The sequence below is a fragment of the Aotus nancymaae genome, unplaced genomic scaffold, assembly GCF_030222135.1.
Source record: "Aotus nancymaae isolate 86718 unplaced genomic scaffold, 86718_ANA_hifiasm-v0.15.2.pri h1tg000019l, whole genome shotgun sequence".
Classification (NCBI taxonomy): domain Eukaryota; kingdom Metazoa; phylum Chordata; class Mammalia; order Primates; family Aotidae; genus Aotus; species Aotus nancymaae.
This window is the reverse complement of record NW_026988431.1, coordinates 56,449,433-56,469,222: the sequence shown is the minus strand read 5'-3', so window position 1 is coordinate 56,469,222 and position 19,790 is coordinate 56,449,433. Positions and strand designations below refer to the sequence as shown.

Here is a 19,790-nt window from a genome sequence, read left to right as displayed (position 1 = left end):
GCAAAGATAGAAAAATTATGTTTTCTGCTGACAACATAGATTTGAATAAAGGGTTAGTATAATCTTCAGGATTCCTATGATGAGAGTAACAAAATGAAGATGAAAAGGTTTCGGTTATTTAACATGAAATCAGTGATATTACACCACTAATAACTAGCAATTGGTAGGAATACAAATAATTCGCTCTGACCATGAGCTTTATTTTAAATTCTAGTTCTTATATTATTGAACCTATACTGAAAGTTTCTTTCGTCTTTTTTATTTCCTACTTAGGAACCACTTTGGTTATGGCAAAATTACAAATACAAATAATACTTTAGGAATAGTGAGACAGAGTCTGATTGTATTATAGGAAGAGAGAATATGGCATTTCTTGCATTAATCAAAAATTCCTGATTCACCTCCGAAGTGGGGGAGAGAAGGTTGTCTGAGAAAGGCAGAGTATTTCCAACGCTACTACAGAAGCATTGTAACTAAGCCTTAAACAAACAAAAAACACAACAAAGAAAAGTATAATTTCAAAGATCAATGAACATCAGTGAATTCATACATATTATGGATATTCTACTTCTAGCTATTTCTTAAATAGTTGCCATATTACACTGCTAAGTTGTTTATATAATTATTTCACTTTCTTTGGATTATTGTTTCTGAACCAGTTTTAAAAAATTGTTATTTAACAGATAAAGTTTTATTTTATGTCAACTATAAAGAGAGTTTTATAATTTACTAGATTTCTAATTTAGTTTACATGCTAATAGTCATAAATGTTAGGTTTAAATATTAAAATCATCTTGGGAAATGATATGAGCTTAATTGTCATTGAAGTATAATTTTTCATAAATTTGAATTCTATTTTTTTATGTCATTTATGAGATAATCCCCTAATAATTGAGAACAAAAGCCTACTGTACTTAGTACAACTGACACCAAAACTACAATTTCAAAACAAAAGTATTAGTAAATATTTTTAAAATTAAAAAAATTCATTTCTTGAATACATATGGATATTTTGATATAATGTTGTTATTTTGATTCTATTCTTAAAAATCTAATTAGTGGCCCGGGAGTAGTGTCTCATGCCTGTAATACTTGCATGTCGGGAGGACAAGATGGGCGGATCACCTAAAAAAAAATCTAATAAGCAAAATTATTCAATGAAAAACTGAATAATTTAATATATAGTATTTTGAAACATAAATTTTGTTAATAAGATATGCCCAAATAAATTTACATTTCCAAACAACTAGAAGCTTATTTGGTTATATTCTTTCTACATTTTATGTGATTCTTATAAAAATGAAATTCTTTTACAAATTCTTTTAAAAATGGGGCAATATTTATTTATATTTAGTTTAAATGTGAGTAGAAAATGCCATTAGATCACTATCACAATTTTCAAGGAATTTTAAAGAAACTTGAGGTACATTCTCAGAAACAGTTGACAATTTCTTTGTTTTTTTTTTTTTTTTTTTTTTTGAGATGGAAACTTGCTCTGTTGCCAGCCTAGAGTGCTATGACTGCAATGTTTCAAATCTACTGGTTCTAATACTAAAAATCCTAATTTACCTAATTTACTTCACTTGTATATGATATTAAATAAGAGTAGTTTCACCATGTGCTATGGTGTTGTGCTGCATCCATTCCCCTGTCATCTACGTTAGGTATTTCTCCTAATGCTATCCCTCCCCAATTCCCCCACCCCCTGCTATCCCTCCCATAGCCCCCACCTCCTGACAGACCCTGGTGTTTTATGTTCCCTTTCCTGTGTCTCTGTGTTCTCATTATTCAACACCCACTTATGAGTGAGAACATTTTAAAACTTAAAATAATGCAGCTTACTATTCCTAAATTATACATTTCAGCAGCAGTTTTTTAAAAATTTAATTTTATTGGTGGAATCATGAAGAAAAAAGTACTTCACTACACTTATTTGCTGTATAAGTATAGTATAACTTTATTAATTTTTACTGGACACAGGAAACGAAATTGAATATAATATTCCAGACAACAGTAACTCAATGTAGCTTTAGATATTTTTGTACTTCAGAATAACTATATTAATTTCTCTCATTTCTGGGAAGCAGAAATATATACCATTTAAATCTCTGTCATGATAACAAATTTATTCCTTTTTCCCTTGAGCACCATTAATTTATCATTTCAATTCCAATTATCAAATTTCCTTAGCTTATTTTTATATCCATAGTCTAGATACTTTTACAATAATATTTTGAGAATAGTAGAGATGAATAATCATATTCGGTGTGCCAGGGTCAGAAGAACTCAATATTCAGGGAAGCTTTTGCAGACTAGTAAGTATGTATAGTTATAATTTTATGAAAGAAATGTCCAACTATAATGCAAATGATTCACCATTACATTTTTTAAAAATTATTATATTAGTGTCTTAGTGACACCATCAGTCTCTTAGACCATTTTCTAATCTGTTGATAAACATTATCTACTTGGGAGGTCTCAGAAAGCGGTATAAAAGATATGTTTAACCATTGCAAAATTAATAAAGGAATATTAAGGCTAAAGAGGGGCTTGAAATCTGAAATAAGAGGGGAAGGAATCAAGAAGGTGAAAAGCGGTGAGTCCTAAAATATGGGCAAGATGTGACCGGTAGAAGGGAAATGTAATTAAGAAAATCTACTTTTTCTGAGGGAAATACAATTAACACAGTCAAGTATGTGACTGAATGTGATGCCTTTATGTGAAAGGAGACGATTTACTAAAGAGATGTGAAAAATAAGGCTTACAGAAGTCTTCAACATAGTTTGCAGAGAAGAAAGACAAAATACATATTTCTTGAGTATATGTGCTATGATATATGATTTCATTTAAAAAATATCCTTTTTAATATGAGGACTTAACTAATCAGGTTATGGTTACACAACTAGTAGGTGAGGCAAGATTGGGGCCTATGTTAAAATGCCTAGAAAATACATGAACATAGTATCCCACCACTATTTCTTCAAGAGCTATTTAGGTCCTGGTTCTGAGTGTGATCATGCTGAACTAGGGTTTCCTGAATGTTTCAAAGATTCTGTGAGGCCATAATTATTTTAATTAAAATACTAAATGCTATTTGCCTTTGTTAAACTTTTATTCTTTATGAGAGTATAGAAGCCATTTGGTAGGCAAATTTTGCTGCTAGCAATGTGCTTAGCACATCATACAAATTAGACAATAGTTAAATGAAACAAAATAAATTGAATAAATTAATATGCAAGGAATGTGTATAATAATGGACTCATAATGAGAAGACTAGCAGCTATTTGGAAATGACTTAATACTTATAATTAATGTCCTATATATATAATCAAAACTAGAGACATGAACTACATTTTGATTGTTTAAAATCACTCTATCCCATCTAAGATACTTATCTGATATAGACATTCTGTTTATTTTTAGCTTGGTAGCTAATATTTGTCCTCTGGGAATGAATGAACATTATGGTTATCTTATATAAAACATTTTCAGACAACTAGAGAGTTTCTACTTTTACTATTTATAATCATGTCAACTCTGCTGTTCTTCATTTTGTATCCATTCAGGACATGAATGAAGTTTCCAGCTTTATTCAAGGTTCAACAAAAGGATGCAATGCCAACAACTTGAATTATCCACCTTTTACTCCTGGTAAAATTTATTTGGTTCTATAATTACCATTTTAATTAATAACAATTTTCTGGTTGACTGGTAATTTCTAACATATATTTCTAAATTACAATTTTTGGTATAGTTTTAAAACCATACAATCAATTTGTTTGTTTTTTCCTTCAGCCAAATATTTCCTGCTTAGGATTATATTTAAATAGACTAATCTAGAATAAGGCTTTAAAATGGATCCGTAAGCATATAATGTACAATATAGATGAGTATAGGTCTATTTCTATATTGTTAAAGGCTTTTTTAATTAAAATACTCATTATTGAAGTTAGGAAACAGAGTATTTGCCAATTTAAATATAAATCCAATAGCTAATCCAAGTTTAGCAAGAGTGAAAGATGAGGACCTAGTTGGAATTTAATTAGGTTTAATTGAATTGTCCTTTTTCATTATGTTTGACTAATTATGGAATTGCATAGCAAAAATGAAAAGAAATATAGCATCTATAATGGAAAATATATATTATAATGTTTGTAATGGAAAAATATAAGAAGTGTTTCTTATGTATTTTCTCAAAGATATTCTTGACAAACTCATGTATTCCAAAACAATTTGCATGGATTCTGTGCAGAACTGGGGGAATCAGTATGATGTTCACAGCCTCTATGGATACAGTATGGCTATAGCCACAGAGGAGTAAGTGCAATCTCATTCAAAGACTTCTTTCATATTTATTGTTTAAAAATGTTTGATACTTTATCAATGTATTCATAGTTAGGAAATAGCAAAGTTAAAAAAAGAAAAGAAATATTTTATGCCTGCTAAAATGTCATGGCATTCAAAGTATCAGTTCTCTTACTAATATTTATGAATTGGGGACTCATTAATTAAGAATGGCATGGTAGGTTGGGTGCAGTGACTCATGCCTGTAATGCCAGCACTTTGGAAGACCAAGGCAGATGAATCACCTGAGGTCAGGAGTTCGAGACTAGCCTGGCCAACATGGTGAAACACCATCTCTTTTAAAAATACAAAACCTTGCCGGGAGAGGTGGCAGGTGCCTGTAGTCTCAGCTACTTGGGAGGCTGAGGCAGAAGAATTCTTTGAACCTGGAAGGTGGAGGTTGCAGTGAGATGAGATCACACCAGTGTACTCCAGCCTGGGTGACAGAGTGAAACTCCATCTCAAAAAAAAAAAAGAAAAGAAAAAAGAATGACTATATATATATATGTATGTGTACCCACACACACATATACCATGTATATATACCATATATATATATATATATATATCACGATATGTATATTTAACTGAGACCCTTTTCAAGCTCATAGATTTAAATTACCCTTCACAATTTTGATTAATTTTACCATTTCTGAATATAACTGTGTTTTAAGCTTGAATCTCACAATTGGCCTGGGGAAATACTGCCCCAAGAACAGGTCTTTTAACTATTTTTCAAAAACAAGTACTTTAATTAAAATGTTTTCTAATTAATATCCTTCTAAGTAATTTTCTAATGCATTTTTATAAAATATAATACAAATCAAAAGAAGAAGACAATCATATGTTCATTATCTGCTAATTTTCAAGCATCGTTTATGGTCCTGTGATATAATAGTCAATAAAACCAAATACTATTGTCAATATACTTATAATTTTCTCATAATTGAACAGTTGTGATTGAGTGTTTATTTAAATTTATATTTTCTGGTCCTAAATCACACTGATATCCAAACTCTGAAAAGCTGTTTTTATGGTTAGTTTGATTTACTTTTTAAACTCAATAGAGTACTATATGTAGCAGTGTTTAAGTAAATAAATCCTAGGAAAGAAAAACAAGGCTATGTTTCAATATGATAAAGATTATAATATGGAAAAGCACTTGGGAATACTGTTACACATTTCCTAATTGTTTCCAATTATGAAAATGTTTTCAGTAATTGTTGGGTACCAGTAGCGGTAACATGAGTGATGCTAGTAGTTGTGGGTAGTTTTTATGTAAAACTTTACATTTTACATTAAAAATATGTAAGTTTTTAAACTTACATATAAAAAAAAAAAACTCTTAAATATGTGTCTTATCCCAACTTTGCCTGCTAATATTTGGAAATGTAGAAATGCAGATATAATTTGAGTCACCACACTACACAAAGTTTATTGGGCTCAAGTTCAGGTGTTATATTTATAAGGGAATTCAATTAGTTTAAATTATATATTTCAAAAACAAATGTTGAGTGGATACTGAATGCACATGTTTATTTAATTTGGTAAAGGATGATTTGAGTCATTCAAAATTTAGTGATTTCTAAAACTTCCCCTTCCCTGTATTTTACCAGAATGTATTTACATAAGTAAATATTAATACATGTTCATAGAAAATGGACATAAAATATTGAGATAATTATTATACATATTATGGCATGGTGTATTAGACCATTTTCACGCTGCTAATAAAGACATATCTGAGACTGGGCAATTTATAAAAATAGAAGTTTCTTGGACTTACAGTTTCGCATGGCTGGGGAAGCCTCACAATCATGGTGGAAGGCAGGGAGGAACAGGTAACATCTTACATGGATGGCAGCAGGCAAAGAGACAGAGCTTGTGTAGGGAAACTCCCATTTCTTTAAAACCATCAGATTTCAGGAACTCATTCACTATCACAAGAATAGTGCAGGAAAGACCCACCCCCATAATTCAATCACCTCCCATCCAGTTTCTCCCACAACATGTGGGAATTGTGGGAGTTACAATTCAAGATGAGACACAGCTAAACTATATCACGTGGCTCTGGAATTATGAAATTTTAGAATTTAAGTGCCAACTTTATTTTTTTAAATCAATTTTACTTACTAATTTGGTTTCATTTTTAGAGCTGTAAAAAAAGTTTTTCCTAATAAGAGAAGCTTCATTCTCACCCGGTCAACATTTGCTGGATCTGGAAGACATGCTGCACATTGGTTAGGAGACAACACTGCTTCATGGGAACAAATGGAATGGTCTATAACTGGAATGCTGGAGTTCAGTTTGTTTGGAATACCTTTGGTAAGGCAGTTTCATACAGTGTTACTCATAAAAGCAACAATTACATTAATTTTTAATATAATCTTAATTTTTATCCAAAGGATCAAAAGGCATGTTAGAGAGACAATTCATTTTTTAATATTTTATGGAATTTATGAGAAAAATAGGAATATAGATGGTATCTATAATATTCAAACCAGTAAAGTGGGAATGTAGAACTAATAAAATTCAGTGAAATCAAGATAATTCAGGAAAACAAAGTAAATATAAACACAGCATAGGAAAGCTTATTTAATTGATATAAAGAACAAAATAAGATGGTGAAGAAAAGAAAAATCTCACACAATATATTGGTTATAAAAATACATGTCAGCAGTATAAGTCTATTTAAAATAGTAGATTATCAGTTTAGATTTTAAAAGATAATCGTTTGTTTGGAATATAAAACATGTTTAAAATTGTTTAAAATATAAAACATGTTTAAAAAGTGGAGAAAATGTGTACTAGGAATTGTAAACATAAAATATCCAAGAAGTCTAGCTACATCAAACAAAAAAGATTTATTGTTTATATTCAAGACTAAAGCGAGGCACTACATAACACAAATAATGTAGCAAGTATTATAAAACTATAGTGATTTGTTTTCTTTCATATGCCCAAATAAAACAATCACCAAAAACCCAACCAATAAAAGTAACACCCACCTCCCCCACCACCCCATCCCTGGCCCCACAATCTTGCCTTTGAAAATGGAAAATTAGGCTGGACGAGGTGACTAACTCCTGTAATCCTAGCACTTTGGGAAGTTGATGCAGGCGGATCACTTGAGGTCAGGAGTTTGAGACCAGCCTGGACAACATGGTGAAATCCTGTCTCTACTAATACAAAAAGCTGGGTCTGATAGCAGGTGCCTGTAGTCCCTGATACTTGGGAAGCTGAGGTAGGATAATCCTTTGAACCCAGGAGGCAGAGGTTCCAGTGAGTCAAGATGGGGCCACTGCACTCCAGCCTGGATGACAGAGTGAGATTCCCCCCCGCCAAAAAAAAAAAAAAATTGAAAAAAAAAATTGAAAAACATATTATCAAATGTATTCGTGAGTCAAAAGATAAACTGAAAGGAATTGAAAAAAAAAAAACTTAGAATTAACTGTTAATAATTTTACTTTTTTTTTTTTTTTTTTTTTTTTTTTTGAGACGGAGTTTCGCTCGTTACCCAGGCTGGAGTGCAATGGCGCGATCTCGACTCACCGCAACCTCCGCCTCCCGGATTCAGGCAATTCTCCTGCCTCAGCCTCCTGAGTAGCTGGGATTACAGGCACGCGCCACCATGCCCAGCTAATTTTTTGTATTTTTAGTAGAGATGGGGTTTCACCATGTTGACCAGGATGGTCTCGATCTCTTGACCTTGTGATCCACCCGCCTCGGCCTCCCAAAGTGCTAGGATTACAGGCTTGAGCCACCGCGCCCGGCCAATAATTTTACTTCTTATTAAATCTTTTGTAATTTCAGCTAAGTTAGTATTTAAAGGAAAAATTACAGATTTAAATACTTAAAAACAAACACTCAACAGTGAGTGAAGTGCATGAATTTAAAAAGTGGAAAAGGGAAAACAGTAAACCTAAAGAAAGATATAAGTAATTAAAAATAAGAGGAAATATTAATGCAATGTAAACAAAATCTCTAGAGGAACAATTTAAAAATACAAAGATGACTCTTAAAAAATTTTAATAAAATAGACCAATTAATTTTGTCAAAAAGAAGAAAAAGCAAGCAATGTTTGAATGTATTTTAGTATAAGATGTCACTTATTATAGCAACCAATTAATAAACAGTAACCAAGAGTCAATATTAAAACTTAATGTAGGATTTAAAAAAAAAATTGTGATAGTTAAGTAAAATAAAGATATACCCTGTTCAATAAGAAGAAGGCTCAATATATTAGGAATAGGCATTCTTTCCAAGCTGTTATCAAAATTCTGTGGAATTCCAATTTAAACAACAAAAGGGATTCTGGGAAACATAAAATATTATTCTAAACTTCATGTGGCAAACATTACATTTTAAATAAGTAGAAAAAAGGAATGAGGATTAGTTCTACCAGATAAAGCTATAATAATTAACACAAAGATATTGGACTGTGGATATGCAAATAGATTAACATGGCAAGATAAGGCACAACCTCATGCTGATATAATTTGTTAAATGACAGCACTGAAGATCAGTGTGGGGAGTATCAACTATTCATATGGACTATTGATTCAGTATTTAAAAAAACAAAGTAAAATGTGTCAATTTCTCACACTATACACAACAGACAGTCCCAGACAGATTAGTCCCAGGAACTACGTGTGTAAAATAAACTTTAACCACTTCAGAAGAAAATATAAGAGGGTAAATTTATGACATTAAGTTAAGAAATACTTTCTTAAGCAGAATACAAGGAGCACAAATCTTAAGAGAAACATAAATTTGACAACAAAATGAAAACTTTTGTTCATCAAAAAAACAGTTGAAAAGTTAAAAATTAAAAACAGCTCGCCAGGAAATGTTATTTTCAATTCACATAGTCTATAAATGATATTCAATTTGAAGTGCCTTCTATAAATCTGTAAAAATTAAGAACAATAGAAAATTAAGAAAAAGATATAAACAGGCAATTCGATAGAAAGAGAAAGCTTTAGGGAACCTATAAAAAGAAGAAAAAGTTCTCAACTTCCCTATAATCAGAGAAATGCAAGTGTAAACCAAGGTAAGATGTATTTTATGAAGATAGGTAATAAAAATTTATTTGAAAATATCAAGAATTGGCAAAAAAATGAATAAGGGGAACCTACATGTGCTATTATAGTGCTTGCAAATGGTCAGATTTCAGGTGTTTTCAGATGTTGGAATATTTACATATATGTAACTAGATGTCTTAAAGGAGCAAATTTATGTTTCATATACACCTTACATACATAGTTTGAAGGTAATTTTATATAATTTTGTGCAGGAAACAGTTCTAACTGCCATTTGTCACTTGAGGTCAGGTGTGGAACTTTCCACTTTTGGCATTATGTTGGCACTCAAAATGTTTTGGATTTTGAAGCGTTTCAGATTTTGGAAATTTGGATTAGGGATGCTCAGCCTGTATATACATTTCATGGAAGAATTTTTATAGTCGTGAGTTCCCGTACATTAGAGAACTGGAGATATAACTGAATCTCACACAAAAGGGCAATTGCATTGCAATGCATACAACATGTCTTTTATACAGCTAACAAACATGCAAAACAATGCTATATATCATTTATGTATAGATACATACTCACACAGAAAAATATAAGAAATGTTTGTAAATGGTAAACACTAAATTCAAGATCATATTTTCTGGAGATTCCTTGAATAAGGATAATGCAATCTTATATGGGTACACATTGGGCAAAGCTCAATTTTATTTGGAATAATTAATTTTAAAGCTCAACATGAACACATGGTCAGTTTATTATTTTATTCCTACAGTAACATATATTATAAATAAGAAAAATCAAATCAAAGAGGTTAGTTTGGGATTAAGAAGCAACAAATTCTAATATAATAATTTCATCTTTTACAATGAATTAATCAGAACATCGAAAGAAAAAATAAGTAAAAAGTAAATACAAAAGGCTAAGAAAGTGCATAAAGGGACAATGATGGCAAGAGCATGTAAAATAATGCAACTAGAGACAAGAATGGAGCAAAAATGAAAAATAAACTGATTTAAGGAAGCGTATATAAAGACAGCAAAACAAACTGTACATAACGCACATTAATCAGTTGAGGCATACAGTGTGATGCTTTAGGCAAATCTGAGAATCTTAACATTATAAATAATAACTAAATTTGTTATTTAGGTTGGAGCAGATATCTGTGGATTTGATGCTGAAACCACAGAAGAGCTTTGCAGAAGATGGATGCAACTTGGGGCATTTTATCCATTTTCCAGAAACCATAATTCTGATGGATATGAAGTAAGTGCCTCTTGTTCTCCATGTTGTGAAACAAAACACAACCATCATTTTTATTAATGTGCTTAAATTAAATCTATAGAATATACAGTCTGAAAGACTATTGCATGATTTGTAAAGAATAGTTAGAAATCCCTTTCCCAAGTACTATACATATTTTCTGCATTTTTCCATTTAAAGAAAAAGGTCAAATAAAGAAACCATGAAATTAAATGTATTCACAGCGCAGATATTTTAGCTGTATCCAACACATACACTGTACAAGCATATTGAGTTACCAGTATTTTGAATTAGAGTCAAAGCTTTCAGGGTATGAATTCCTGGATATAAGTTCCAGGTAACATTTACAAAAAGAAAAGTTATAACGTACTGTCAGGGATTTTGAGTTTTTGTTTAATTCATGTAAAAAAGAATTTAAAGATCCTCACAAAACAATTAGAGTCCAGAATCTTTCAACAATAAATAGAACTGGAATGAATACATAGAGGAAAAACCAAAACTAACACTTTTAAAGAATGGATTTGGACTGGTAGGAGCAGAAGTGCAAGGTAATACAGAACTGGTCTACCAGCCATGGGAACTCAGCATACCGTGGACTCATGATAATAGGCATGTTTCAGAGGGAATAGTAAAATTCAGTTAAACCATTAAGTCAATTAAGTACATGTTGGTTAAGAAACCATTCCATGTTCACACACTGGTTGCATACAGGGTTTATATTGTGTTTAAGAAGAGGGACAACTACTCAGCTCAGCCCAGAAGGAGGTATGATCAAAAAGAATTAAAAGGTACAAATTGGAGAATAGTTTCTTCCTAATACATCTAAATGATACTTTCAGGAAATGTGTGTCCATGGGAGATTTTGACATAAATTACATGACACTCTATATTCATTTGTGTTCTCCAAAATGCAGATGCTAAGACAGAAATAAATTCTGAGATTTATCAGTGAAATAATGTGAATGGTAAAGGGAGTGGGCATGAGAAAGTAGGGAGAGCCTGCAGATCACCGTTCAGGTCCGAACCTGATCAAGATGAGGGAAGGACGGTGGTTCGGTAGTGAGAATCCCAAATTGGAGCCGAGTTCTAACCAAGTTTCAGTCAGGTGAGTGGGGAGTCCTTAAAAGAAAGATGACCACTGACCTTTCTTGTATCTCCCAGGAATGAGCCTGCATGGTGTTCTTACTGTGCTCATTCAATGGCTGGGAGCAGCCAAAGGGAAACATGGTTTTCAGTGCAAATAGTGGACTCAGGGAGACAGTCGTAGAGTTCGTCAGTTAATGCTGTTACTCAAAGCAGGAGTTGTAAACAGTGTTATGGAGCTGAAGGAGTCAGTTAATCTAGTCAGTTAATCTAGTCAGTCTATATCAGTGTTATGGAGCTGAAGGAGTCAGTTAATCTAGCCTGAGCTCAGTAGAGAGGCTGTCCAGGTAGCTCTGTTCCCTGTGTTCCTGAGCCAGCAACCTACCTGTGGTAATTCTGACAGCCATGGCATAAGGCCGTAAGTCTTCAGGCAAGCCCATTTCAAGCCCTGCTTGAATGTGTCACATATAATAACATCCTATTGGCCAGAGTAGGTTGTATGATTGTGCTCCAAGTCAAAGGGTGGATAGTTACATTCCACCTTCACTAATAGGGATCATAACATTCCATGACAAAGGTGTAGGAACAAGGAAGCATGAAACATTGATGCCAATAATTCGTCCTACCACAATTAAAAGGTAAAAATTCAATTTTATTAAAAATATTTATTTTTTCTGTGCCAACACCTTAATATGTTGATTTAAATATGTTGAAACATCCACTTCAAAGTTTCGAAACCTAGAAATATTCATTCAGACACTTTGATGTTGAAATAGGAGTAATTTTAATTACTTATAAACAAGCTAAAATTTATGCAGTTTGCTTTAAAAACAAATTAAAATGCTTCTACTTTAATTTTCATTCATATTTTAACATTCTTATTTTAATTTCTCTTTCTATCTCCCAGCATCAGGATCCTGCATTTTTTGGGCAGAATTCACTTTTGGTTAATTCATCAAGGCACTATTTAACCATTCGCTACACCTTATTACCTTTCCTCTATACTCTGTTTTATAAAGCCCATATGTTTGGAGAAACAGTAGCAAGGCCAGTTCTTCATGAGTGAGTACTATGTACAATAATTACAATAATATCCTTTAAAGTATGTTCAAGCTTATACAGAAAAGATTAATGGAGATAAATCAAGATATCAATTAAATTTCTGCTGCTTGTTTTTACATTTGTATAAATGATTTGAAAAGCTATATAATGATACTAGTAAATATAATTAATTGGACAATATTCAGGTAGAAATGAGAGAATTAAATAGAACTTACAAGAAAAATATATAAAATACGTTAGGAAAATATATCAGTAAGAAAGATTAAGCATAGAGTTATTAAAATATATCAAGTAAATATTGAAACAATGAACTAAATATAGATCAAGAGTGTAGTACATATAGTATAGTACTTACAAAAGGGGGCAATTGTGCTTATCTTTGAATACATCTTTGACCAGACCAGGGCCTTTCTATAATAAATGACTTAAAGATCCTTTCAAATTCTGGTAAAAACTAAAGTTTATCCCAAAAAAGCTTTAAGTGAGGAAAATAGAATACAAAAAATCTCCAGTACTTTATGAACCTATCATATAGGTTAAAATAATTAAACAGAAGAGTTATTTTTTATAAATAAAAAGTAACCTTGTCATCTATGATAAATTTTTCTGAGTATGAAATAAACAAATTTTTCCTTCTTTTTTTTCTTCCTTCCTTCTTCCTTTCCTCCACCCTTTCTGCCTTCCTTCCTTCTGTTCCCACTCCTTCCCTCCCTCCCCTCCTTCTTTCCTTCATCTCTTCCCTTTCCTTTCTCACTGTTCTACTCCCCCTGCTTCCTTCTTCCCTTCCTCCCTTTCTTCTTGAATGTCAGATAAAGAATAAAGGATGTAAGAACTACAAATTCAAAATGTCATCTGAAACAAGCACAATTCAAAATAAAACAATTCTCGGGGGAAAAAAAACTGAAAAGATTAACTGAACCAGGAGTTTGGATAAACTTATGTTTTAATTATTATACTTTAAATATTGTTGATTGTTCTTAGGTTTTATCAGGATACAAACAGCTGGATTGAGGACCTTGAGTTTTTGTGGGGCCCCGCATTACTTATTACTCCTGTTTTAAAACAGGTAGGCTCTACAGATTTAATAACCTTTTTGTTTAAACCTAACTTTGAATAACCAATCCTACCATAAATTACAAAACATCTGAAAAACAGATGTTACTCAGAGGACTGTTTCAAGCTGATAAATATCAAGTTGAATTCTACAATGTGAAACAGATTTCAAAAAGTTATAAAAATATTAAGTAGATATATACTTGCCAAATTTATAATATCTAACTGGGGACAAGAAAATTATATAAAATTATTTGTTCTCCTGAAAAAAAAAAAACCACTGTATTATTGAATCAAAATCAAATCATAATACCAGTGAGCTCTAATTTAAGTAGAAATGCATATTGAAATTTTGCTCAATTGTAAATAAAGAGGAACTGGAAAACTCACTGAACAGATGAAAATGTTGGGAAAACACTGGAGTGAGTTAAGTAATTATTACCTATTTTTAAAAGGTGTATGTGTCCATGGAAGTATACAGAAATAAGCATATTCACATTCACAATGACCATATGACCATGTGATTTATAACAATATACATACATGCATGCATTATTTTAATTGCTCTCTAAATTAATTATTTCTTTACCTCTTTGCTTTAGTAAGTTTTTAAAAATGATATTATCTAAAGCTAATAAAATAGCCCTTTGATTATTATCTATAGGAAATATTGGAGTGTAACCATAAAGTTTTTTCCCTTGGCTATGAAATCCCAACTTAATATTTGGTAAGATCTTCTCTGTTAAAAATTGAAATTAAAACATATGTATTATCTTGCTTTATTTTAGGGAGCAGATACTGTGAGTGCCTACATCCCTGATGCTGTTTGGTATGATTATGAATCTGTAAGTCACCTTAACATACTAATGGGCTCACAAGTATTATATTTTCTTTTATTTATTTATTTTTTATTGTGAGACAGAGTCTTGCTCTGTAGCCAGGCGCCAGGCTGGGTGCAATGGGGCGATCTCAGCTCACTGCAACCTTTGCCTCCCGGGTTCAAGCAATTCCTCTGCCTCAGCCTCCCAAGTAGCTGGGACTACAGGTGCGTACCACCACGCCCCTTAGAGACGGGGTTTCACCCTGTTGGCCAGAATGGCCTTGATCCCTTGACCTCGTGATCCGCTCGTCTCGGCCTCCCAAAATGCTGATACTACAGGCGTGAGCCACGGTGCCCGGCCACAAGTATTATATTTTCAAACATTTCTACATAGAAACTTAACTCCATAGAAAATTCACTACATAGCATACATATTAAAATTTCCATTACCACTATAAAAAAAATTTCAAAGTTTAAAAATGTGTAAAAATTTTGTAAATATACCTTTTGTTGCACATGAGCTAGACTGTAATATGAAGTTAATTATTTAGTATAAAGAGATATTATTTATTTTTAACTGGTGGAAATAAAAGGTTAGCAGTAATTTAGAAGGGAGTGATAACTTACTTTAATGATTTTTCCTATTTTACATATTTATCTTATTGCCAGAAGACTGGAGTACAGAGCTAATATTATATATTTGTTTTTATATGATATATTCAAATGTTTGAAAAAGCCTTTTATTTCCATCTTGAAAAGGCAAAATAACAGCATTCATATACACTTCAATTTTTTCAATTGAACAAGCCTTGTTGAGCAATATTTATTTTAAATATGATTTTCCATATCACTTACATTGGCTACCTATACCCTCAATTTTTACAGGAATAATAATTTTAAGAAAATTGTTCATAAAGACATAGTTAACTTTAAACCAAAATAAATAATAAAAAAGTTAATGAAAGTATTGTTAATTATTGTAGAAAGAAAATGAGTTTCTTTTTGTTGAATTTTTATTTATCAAAAAATAAACTTGTTTTTTCTCTGCTTTATTTGGTAAACTGAAAAAAAATCTCTAAAAGTTAGAAAACAATATATTAATATTTATTTGGATGACATAAATTGCTTATAATAATTGTTTCTATGCATACCTTTTAATTCTTGTGAAATAGAGTTTAAAGTCTTCAATAATATTAAGAATCTTTTTAACCTTCCAAATATTAGGGTGCAAAAAGGCCATGGAGGAAACAACGTGTTGATATGTATCTTCCAGCAGACAAAATAGGGTTACATCTTAGAGGAGGTTATATCATCCCCATTCAAGAACCAGATGTAACAACAACAGCAAGGTAAAATGAAAAATCATTAACTGAAATCTAAAATAAAATTTAAGTTTTAATATTTCATATTTGCAGTAAGAAAGACAATGCTAGTTCTTTCACTTGAAGATATTTGACACACAGAGGTGATACTGAGCTATAACCATCATAGTTATAAGAAGAATGAAATTATATATATTATTATAAATATCTTGATTTTTAAAATTTCTAATTTAATTAGAAATTAACTTCCTGTACCAAAAATTTACTCACATTAACTCGAGTATGCATAATTTAAGATAATATTTGATTCTTGATCAATATATGAAATGTGAATATTTGTTTTATAACTGAGTAATGTATGTGTTAATTTTTACGTATTCGAATTCCACACATAAGTAAATCCCAATGTATTTCTTTCTGCTAAAATGTTTTAAGTTCATAAATAAATTGGATATTTTAAGTTCAGTAAAGAGCAAGAGAGAAACTAAATCATTCACTAAGTGTAAATCTCAGAAATATTTTCTAAAAAAAAAGAAACTTGAAAATGCTGGTGATCCATGTCTCATCATTCATTCTGAATACAAGGGTATAGAAAGTATCCTACTGAATTCACATACTTTGCCGTATTCTGCCACAACCCAACAGAAAGTCACTCTCTATTCCTTACCCTACTGTATTTTCTTCCTAATATTAAGAATATCTGAAATTATTTTATTTATTCTTTTCTTGTATGTAGTATGTTAGTGATATGCATTAGTAATTAGTAATTTAACTGTTTTGGCATGATAGAAAAGACTGTTCTCATAATGTAACTGATTCATGATTCAAAAACAATTGTTATATACAGCAACACACACTTTGGTAGATGCACACTGGAAGGAATACATCCTGCACAGTTCAGGAGATACCCGGACTGTGCAGCCTTAGAGATACTATTTTATGGTAAAATGTAACTTAAGAAAAAAAAAGAACAACATAGTTATTAGCTAAAGTCTCATTTATCCTGTTATAATCACTTCATTCATAAGGTTCTTACAGATTCTACTAAACATCTTTTTTTAATTTGAATAGTTTTTTATTGGTTTGCATACAACATGTAGACTTAATACATTGAAATTTTGGGTTATACAGGTTAAATTGAACCTTAATAATACACATTTAATTTTTCTTGTTTGAATTAAAATACTATATTGTTTCAATTTTTTAAGTATCTCAGCCTTCAAAAAATCCATGATTGCATTTATAATATTTATTATTTTGACATATTTCCTATCTGTATAAATTATTTCCATAATCACATAAGAACATTAATATTGAGAAATTATTAATACATATAAATACAAATTTATTGATGTCAATGTTCTTACCTAATTCAGGACTCATAAAACAGACAGGTTGAAACTGATTTATTCATAGGATATTTTATTATTATACATTTATTTTTAGTCATATATGCACCTACTTTCCTTAACAGCCGTAGGAATCCTCTAGGACTCATAGTTGCATTAAATGAAAATAACACAGCAGAAGGAGACTTTTTCTGGGATGATGGGGAAACCAAAGGTAAGTCTGAAAGCGATAGGCTTTGAATGTTCGTTCTGATAATGAGTAAGTGTGAAAGCTATAGGCTTTGAATGTTCGTTCTGATAATGAGAAATTTTGGCTTTATTTATTTAGGTTGTATCATTTTTTAAATGTCATAATTTTTTATTTTTAATTCCTATTTTTTTATCAGTTGCAGGCTTTTAGGTTATTCAAAAAATTTTAACATTATTATTTATCTATATTTAATTAAAATACCCAGTTTTGTGCTTTTGCTTGTTGTCTTTGACAAGACTTTTTAATCTATATCTTTTAGATTAAAATAGCCAATAAATTCTCAGATATATAAATTGCATTGTATTTTCAGCTGTTTTAAAATATGGTAGTGTTTATAACTAAAATTTTGTTACTGTAAACAAAATATAAAACCACCATTTAAAGATTTAGTTAATTAGTATCAAATTATTTGAGGTAAGAATGTCATTGTTTACAATTTATTTTCCTTAAGTATCTATTATTGTAATTCTTGAGCTCCAAATTTGAGAATTCAATATAACAAAAAAAAGTTTAGAAGTCATTTTATGCTGTGACATTTCTAATTATGCTATCGTAAGTTTATTTATTTGGATTTAACTATTCAATTAAAATTTTCCTTACACATTTTAAGAAACTTTTATAATTTCTTCTAATAAAGCATTTTAGGTATGTGTTTTATATATGAGTACAAAAAATTATAGTTTGTCTTCTATTTTAATTAATTACTTCTCAGATATATTAAGGAATATTCTTGTACGAATGTTAAAGAATTACAGATAAATATAGGAAGGACAAGAAAAAAAAAGACTATCCTAAATGCCTTTAAACATGCATGAAATATGTGAATATTTATTTATTTTTGAAAATGTAAATATTTAAAAATTATCACAAGATTCTATAATTCTCTCCTAAGACTTATATTCACCCTCAGTTAAGTAACATTCATTTAAATAAATTACATTTGTTTATGGTATTATATCAATGTATTAGCAATCAAACTTATTCTAAGGAAACACCTATTCTCTGGGTGATTTCTCAATGCAAGCTGTGAATTACTTGTAGCATTAACAGCTATTAATCATATATGTCCTCTGTCTTTTAATTATTATTATGCTTTAACTGTATTCTTTTCCTTGATAAGTGTAATCTTTCGTACCATTTACCTAATTTCCAAATTTATGTCTCCAAATCAGTCTTCTTTGTTGCTTCTCCATTTGTTTGTGTAATAAAAATCTAAAACATGATCTGCCAAGATAGAACTTGGATCTTACCACCATATATCTACTCCATCTATGGTGTTCCCCTTGTCAGTTGATAGTAACTTCATTGCCACTGACGTCAACACCTTGGAATGGGCTATTCTCTCTCACAACCTAAGAATTTCATTGGTTCTACTTTGAACTTAATCCTCTAATCAGTTCCGCCACCATCATCACCATCTTTCATTTTAATTTAGTACAATAGCTTCCTAACTGGCCCGTAGCTCGTTTCAACCCCTTTTTAAATTCTATTACAACCCAGCACACAGAGTAATCATTTTAAAAGGTGATTCTAGTAATTGCATGTCTTCTCAAAACCCTCTAATGATCCTCCATTTTACTCAATTAGGAGACAGAGTCTTTATTGAGGCCTAGAGAGCTTATTATTTGTGCTTTAACTTGTGCACACACACACGCATACATACACACATTATTCTGCATTGCTCATTCTATTTCTCATTCAATTTTAGCTCATCAACCTTCTTGCTCTTTCTTAAACACCCTGGATTGTAAGCACACTAGGGTGAGCTCTCTCATGACATTAGATTTCAAACCTATTCTCTGGCTTATGAAGTAAGCTGAAACTTATTACATAGAAGTTTTGTAAAAGTGGATTCCAGCTGAACTTTCATTATTTGTAGGCATCAATCAAACAATGTTGTTGAGATAATACCTCCATCGATAGCATGTGTGGTGCAATTATAAGATTATTCCTGTTACACAAATTGTATGAACAGTCCAAATACATACTGTCTACTGAAAGATGCATATGAATAGTTTACTTTCATATAAGTAGATAGTTAAGAATATGAGGAATAATATTCAATCAGTTATTTAATATGATACCTATGTAATTATGTGCATTTAAAAAGTTAAAGAAAACCAGAATTCAGATTAATGAATTTGTAACCAAACATGGAAACAGTAAAGTGATCTGCAGTTCAGGTTCTGAATATAATTTTATTTTCTAGGACTG

At 31.0% G+C, this 19,790-nt stretch overlaps 1 protein-coding gene across 6 annotated transcripts in view; it reads left to right on the top strand.

Moving 5' to 3' along the window:
* Positions 1-19,790, top strand: part of SI (sucrase-isomaltase) — a 135,241-nt gene that overhangs the window by 68,817 nt on the left and 46,634 nt on the right. For all 6 annotated transcript variants that reach the window (XM_064378890.1, XM_064378888.1, XM_064378886.1 and 3 more), the window contains 9 exons: positions 3,567-3,651; positions 4,200-4,317; positions 6,498-6,669; positions 10,524-10,640; positions 12,628-12,782; positions 13,764-13,848; positions 14,624-14,680; positions 15,880-16,004; positions 17,452-17,540. In XM_064378890.1, coding sequence (XP_064234960.1) covers positions 3,567-3,651; positions 4,200-4,317; positions 6,498-6,669; positions 10,524-10,640; positions 12,628-12,782; positions 13,764-13,848; positions 14,624-14,680; positions 15,880-16,004; positions 17,452-17,540 — 1,003 coding nt within the window. The remainder of the gene's footprint in view (positions 1-3,566; positions 3,652-4,199; positions 4,318-6,497; positions 6,670-10,523; positions 10,641-12,627; positions 12,783-13,763; positions 13,849-14,623; positions 14,681-15,879; positions 16,005-17,451; positions 17,541-19,790) is intronic.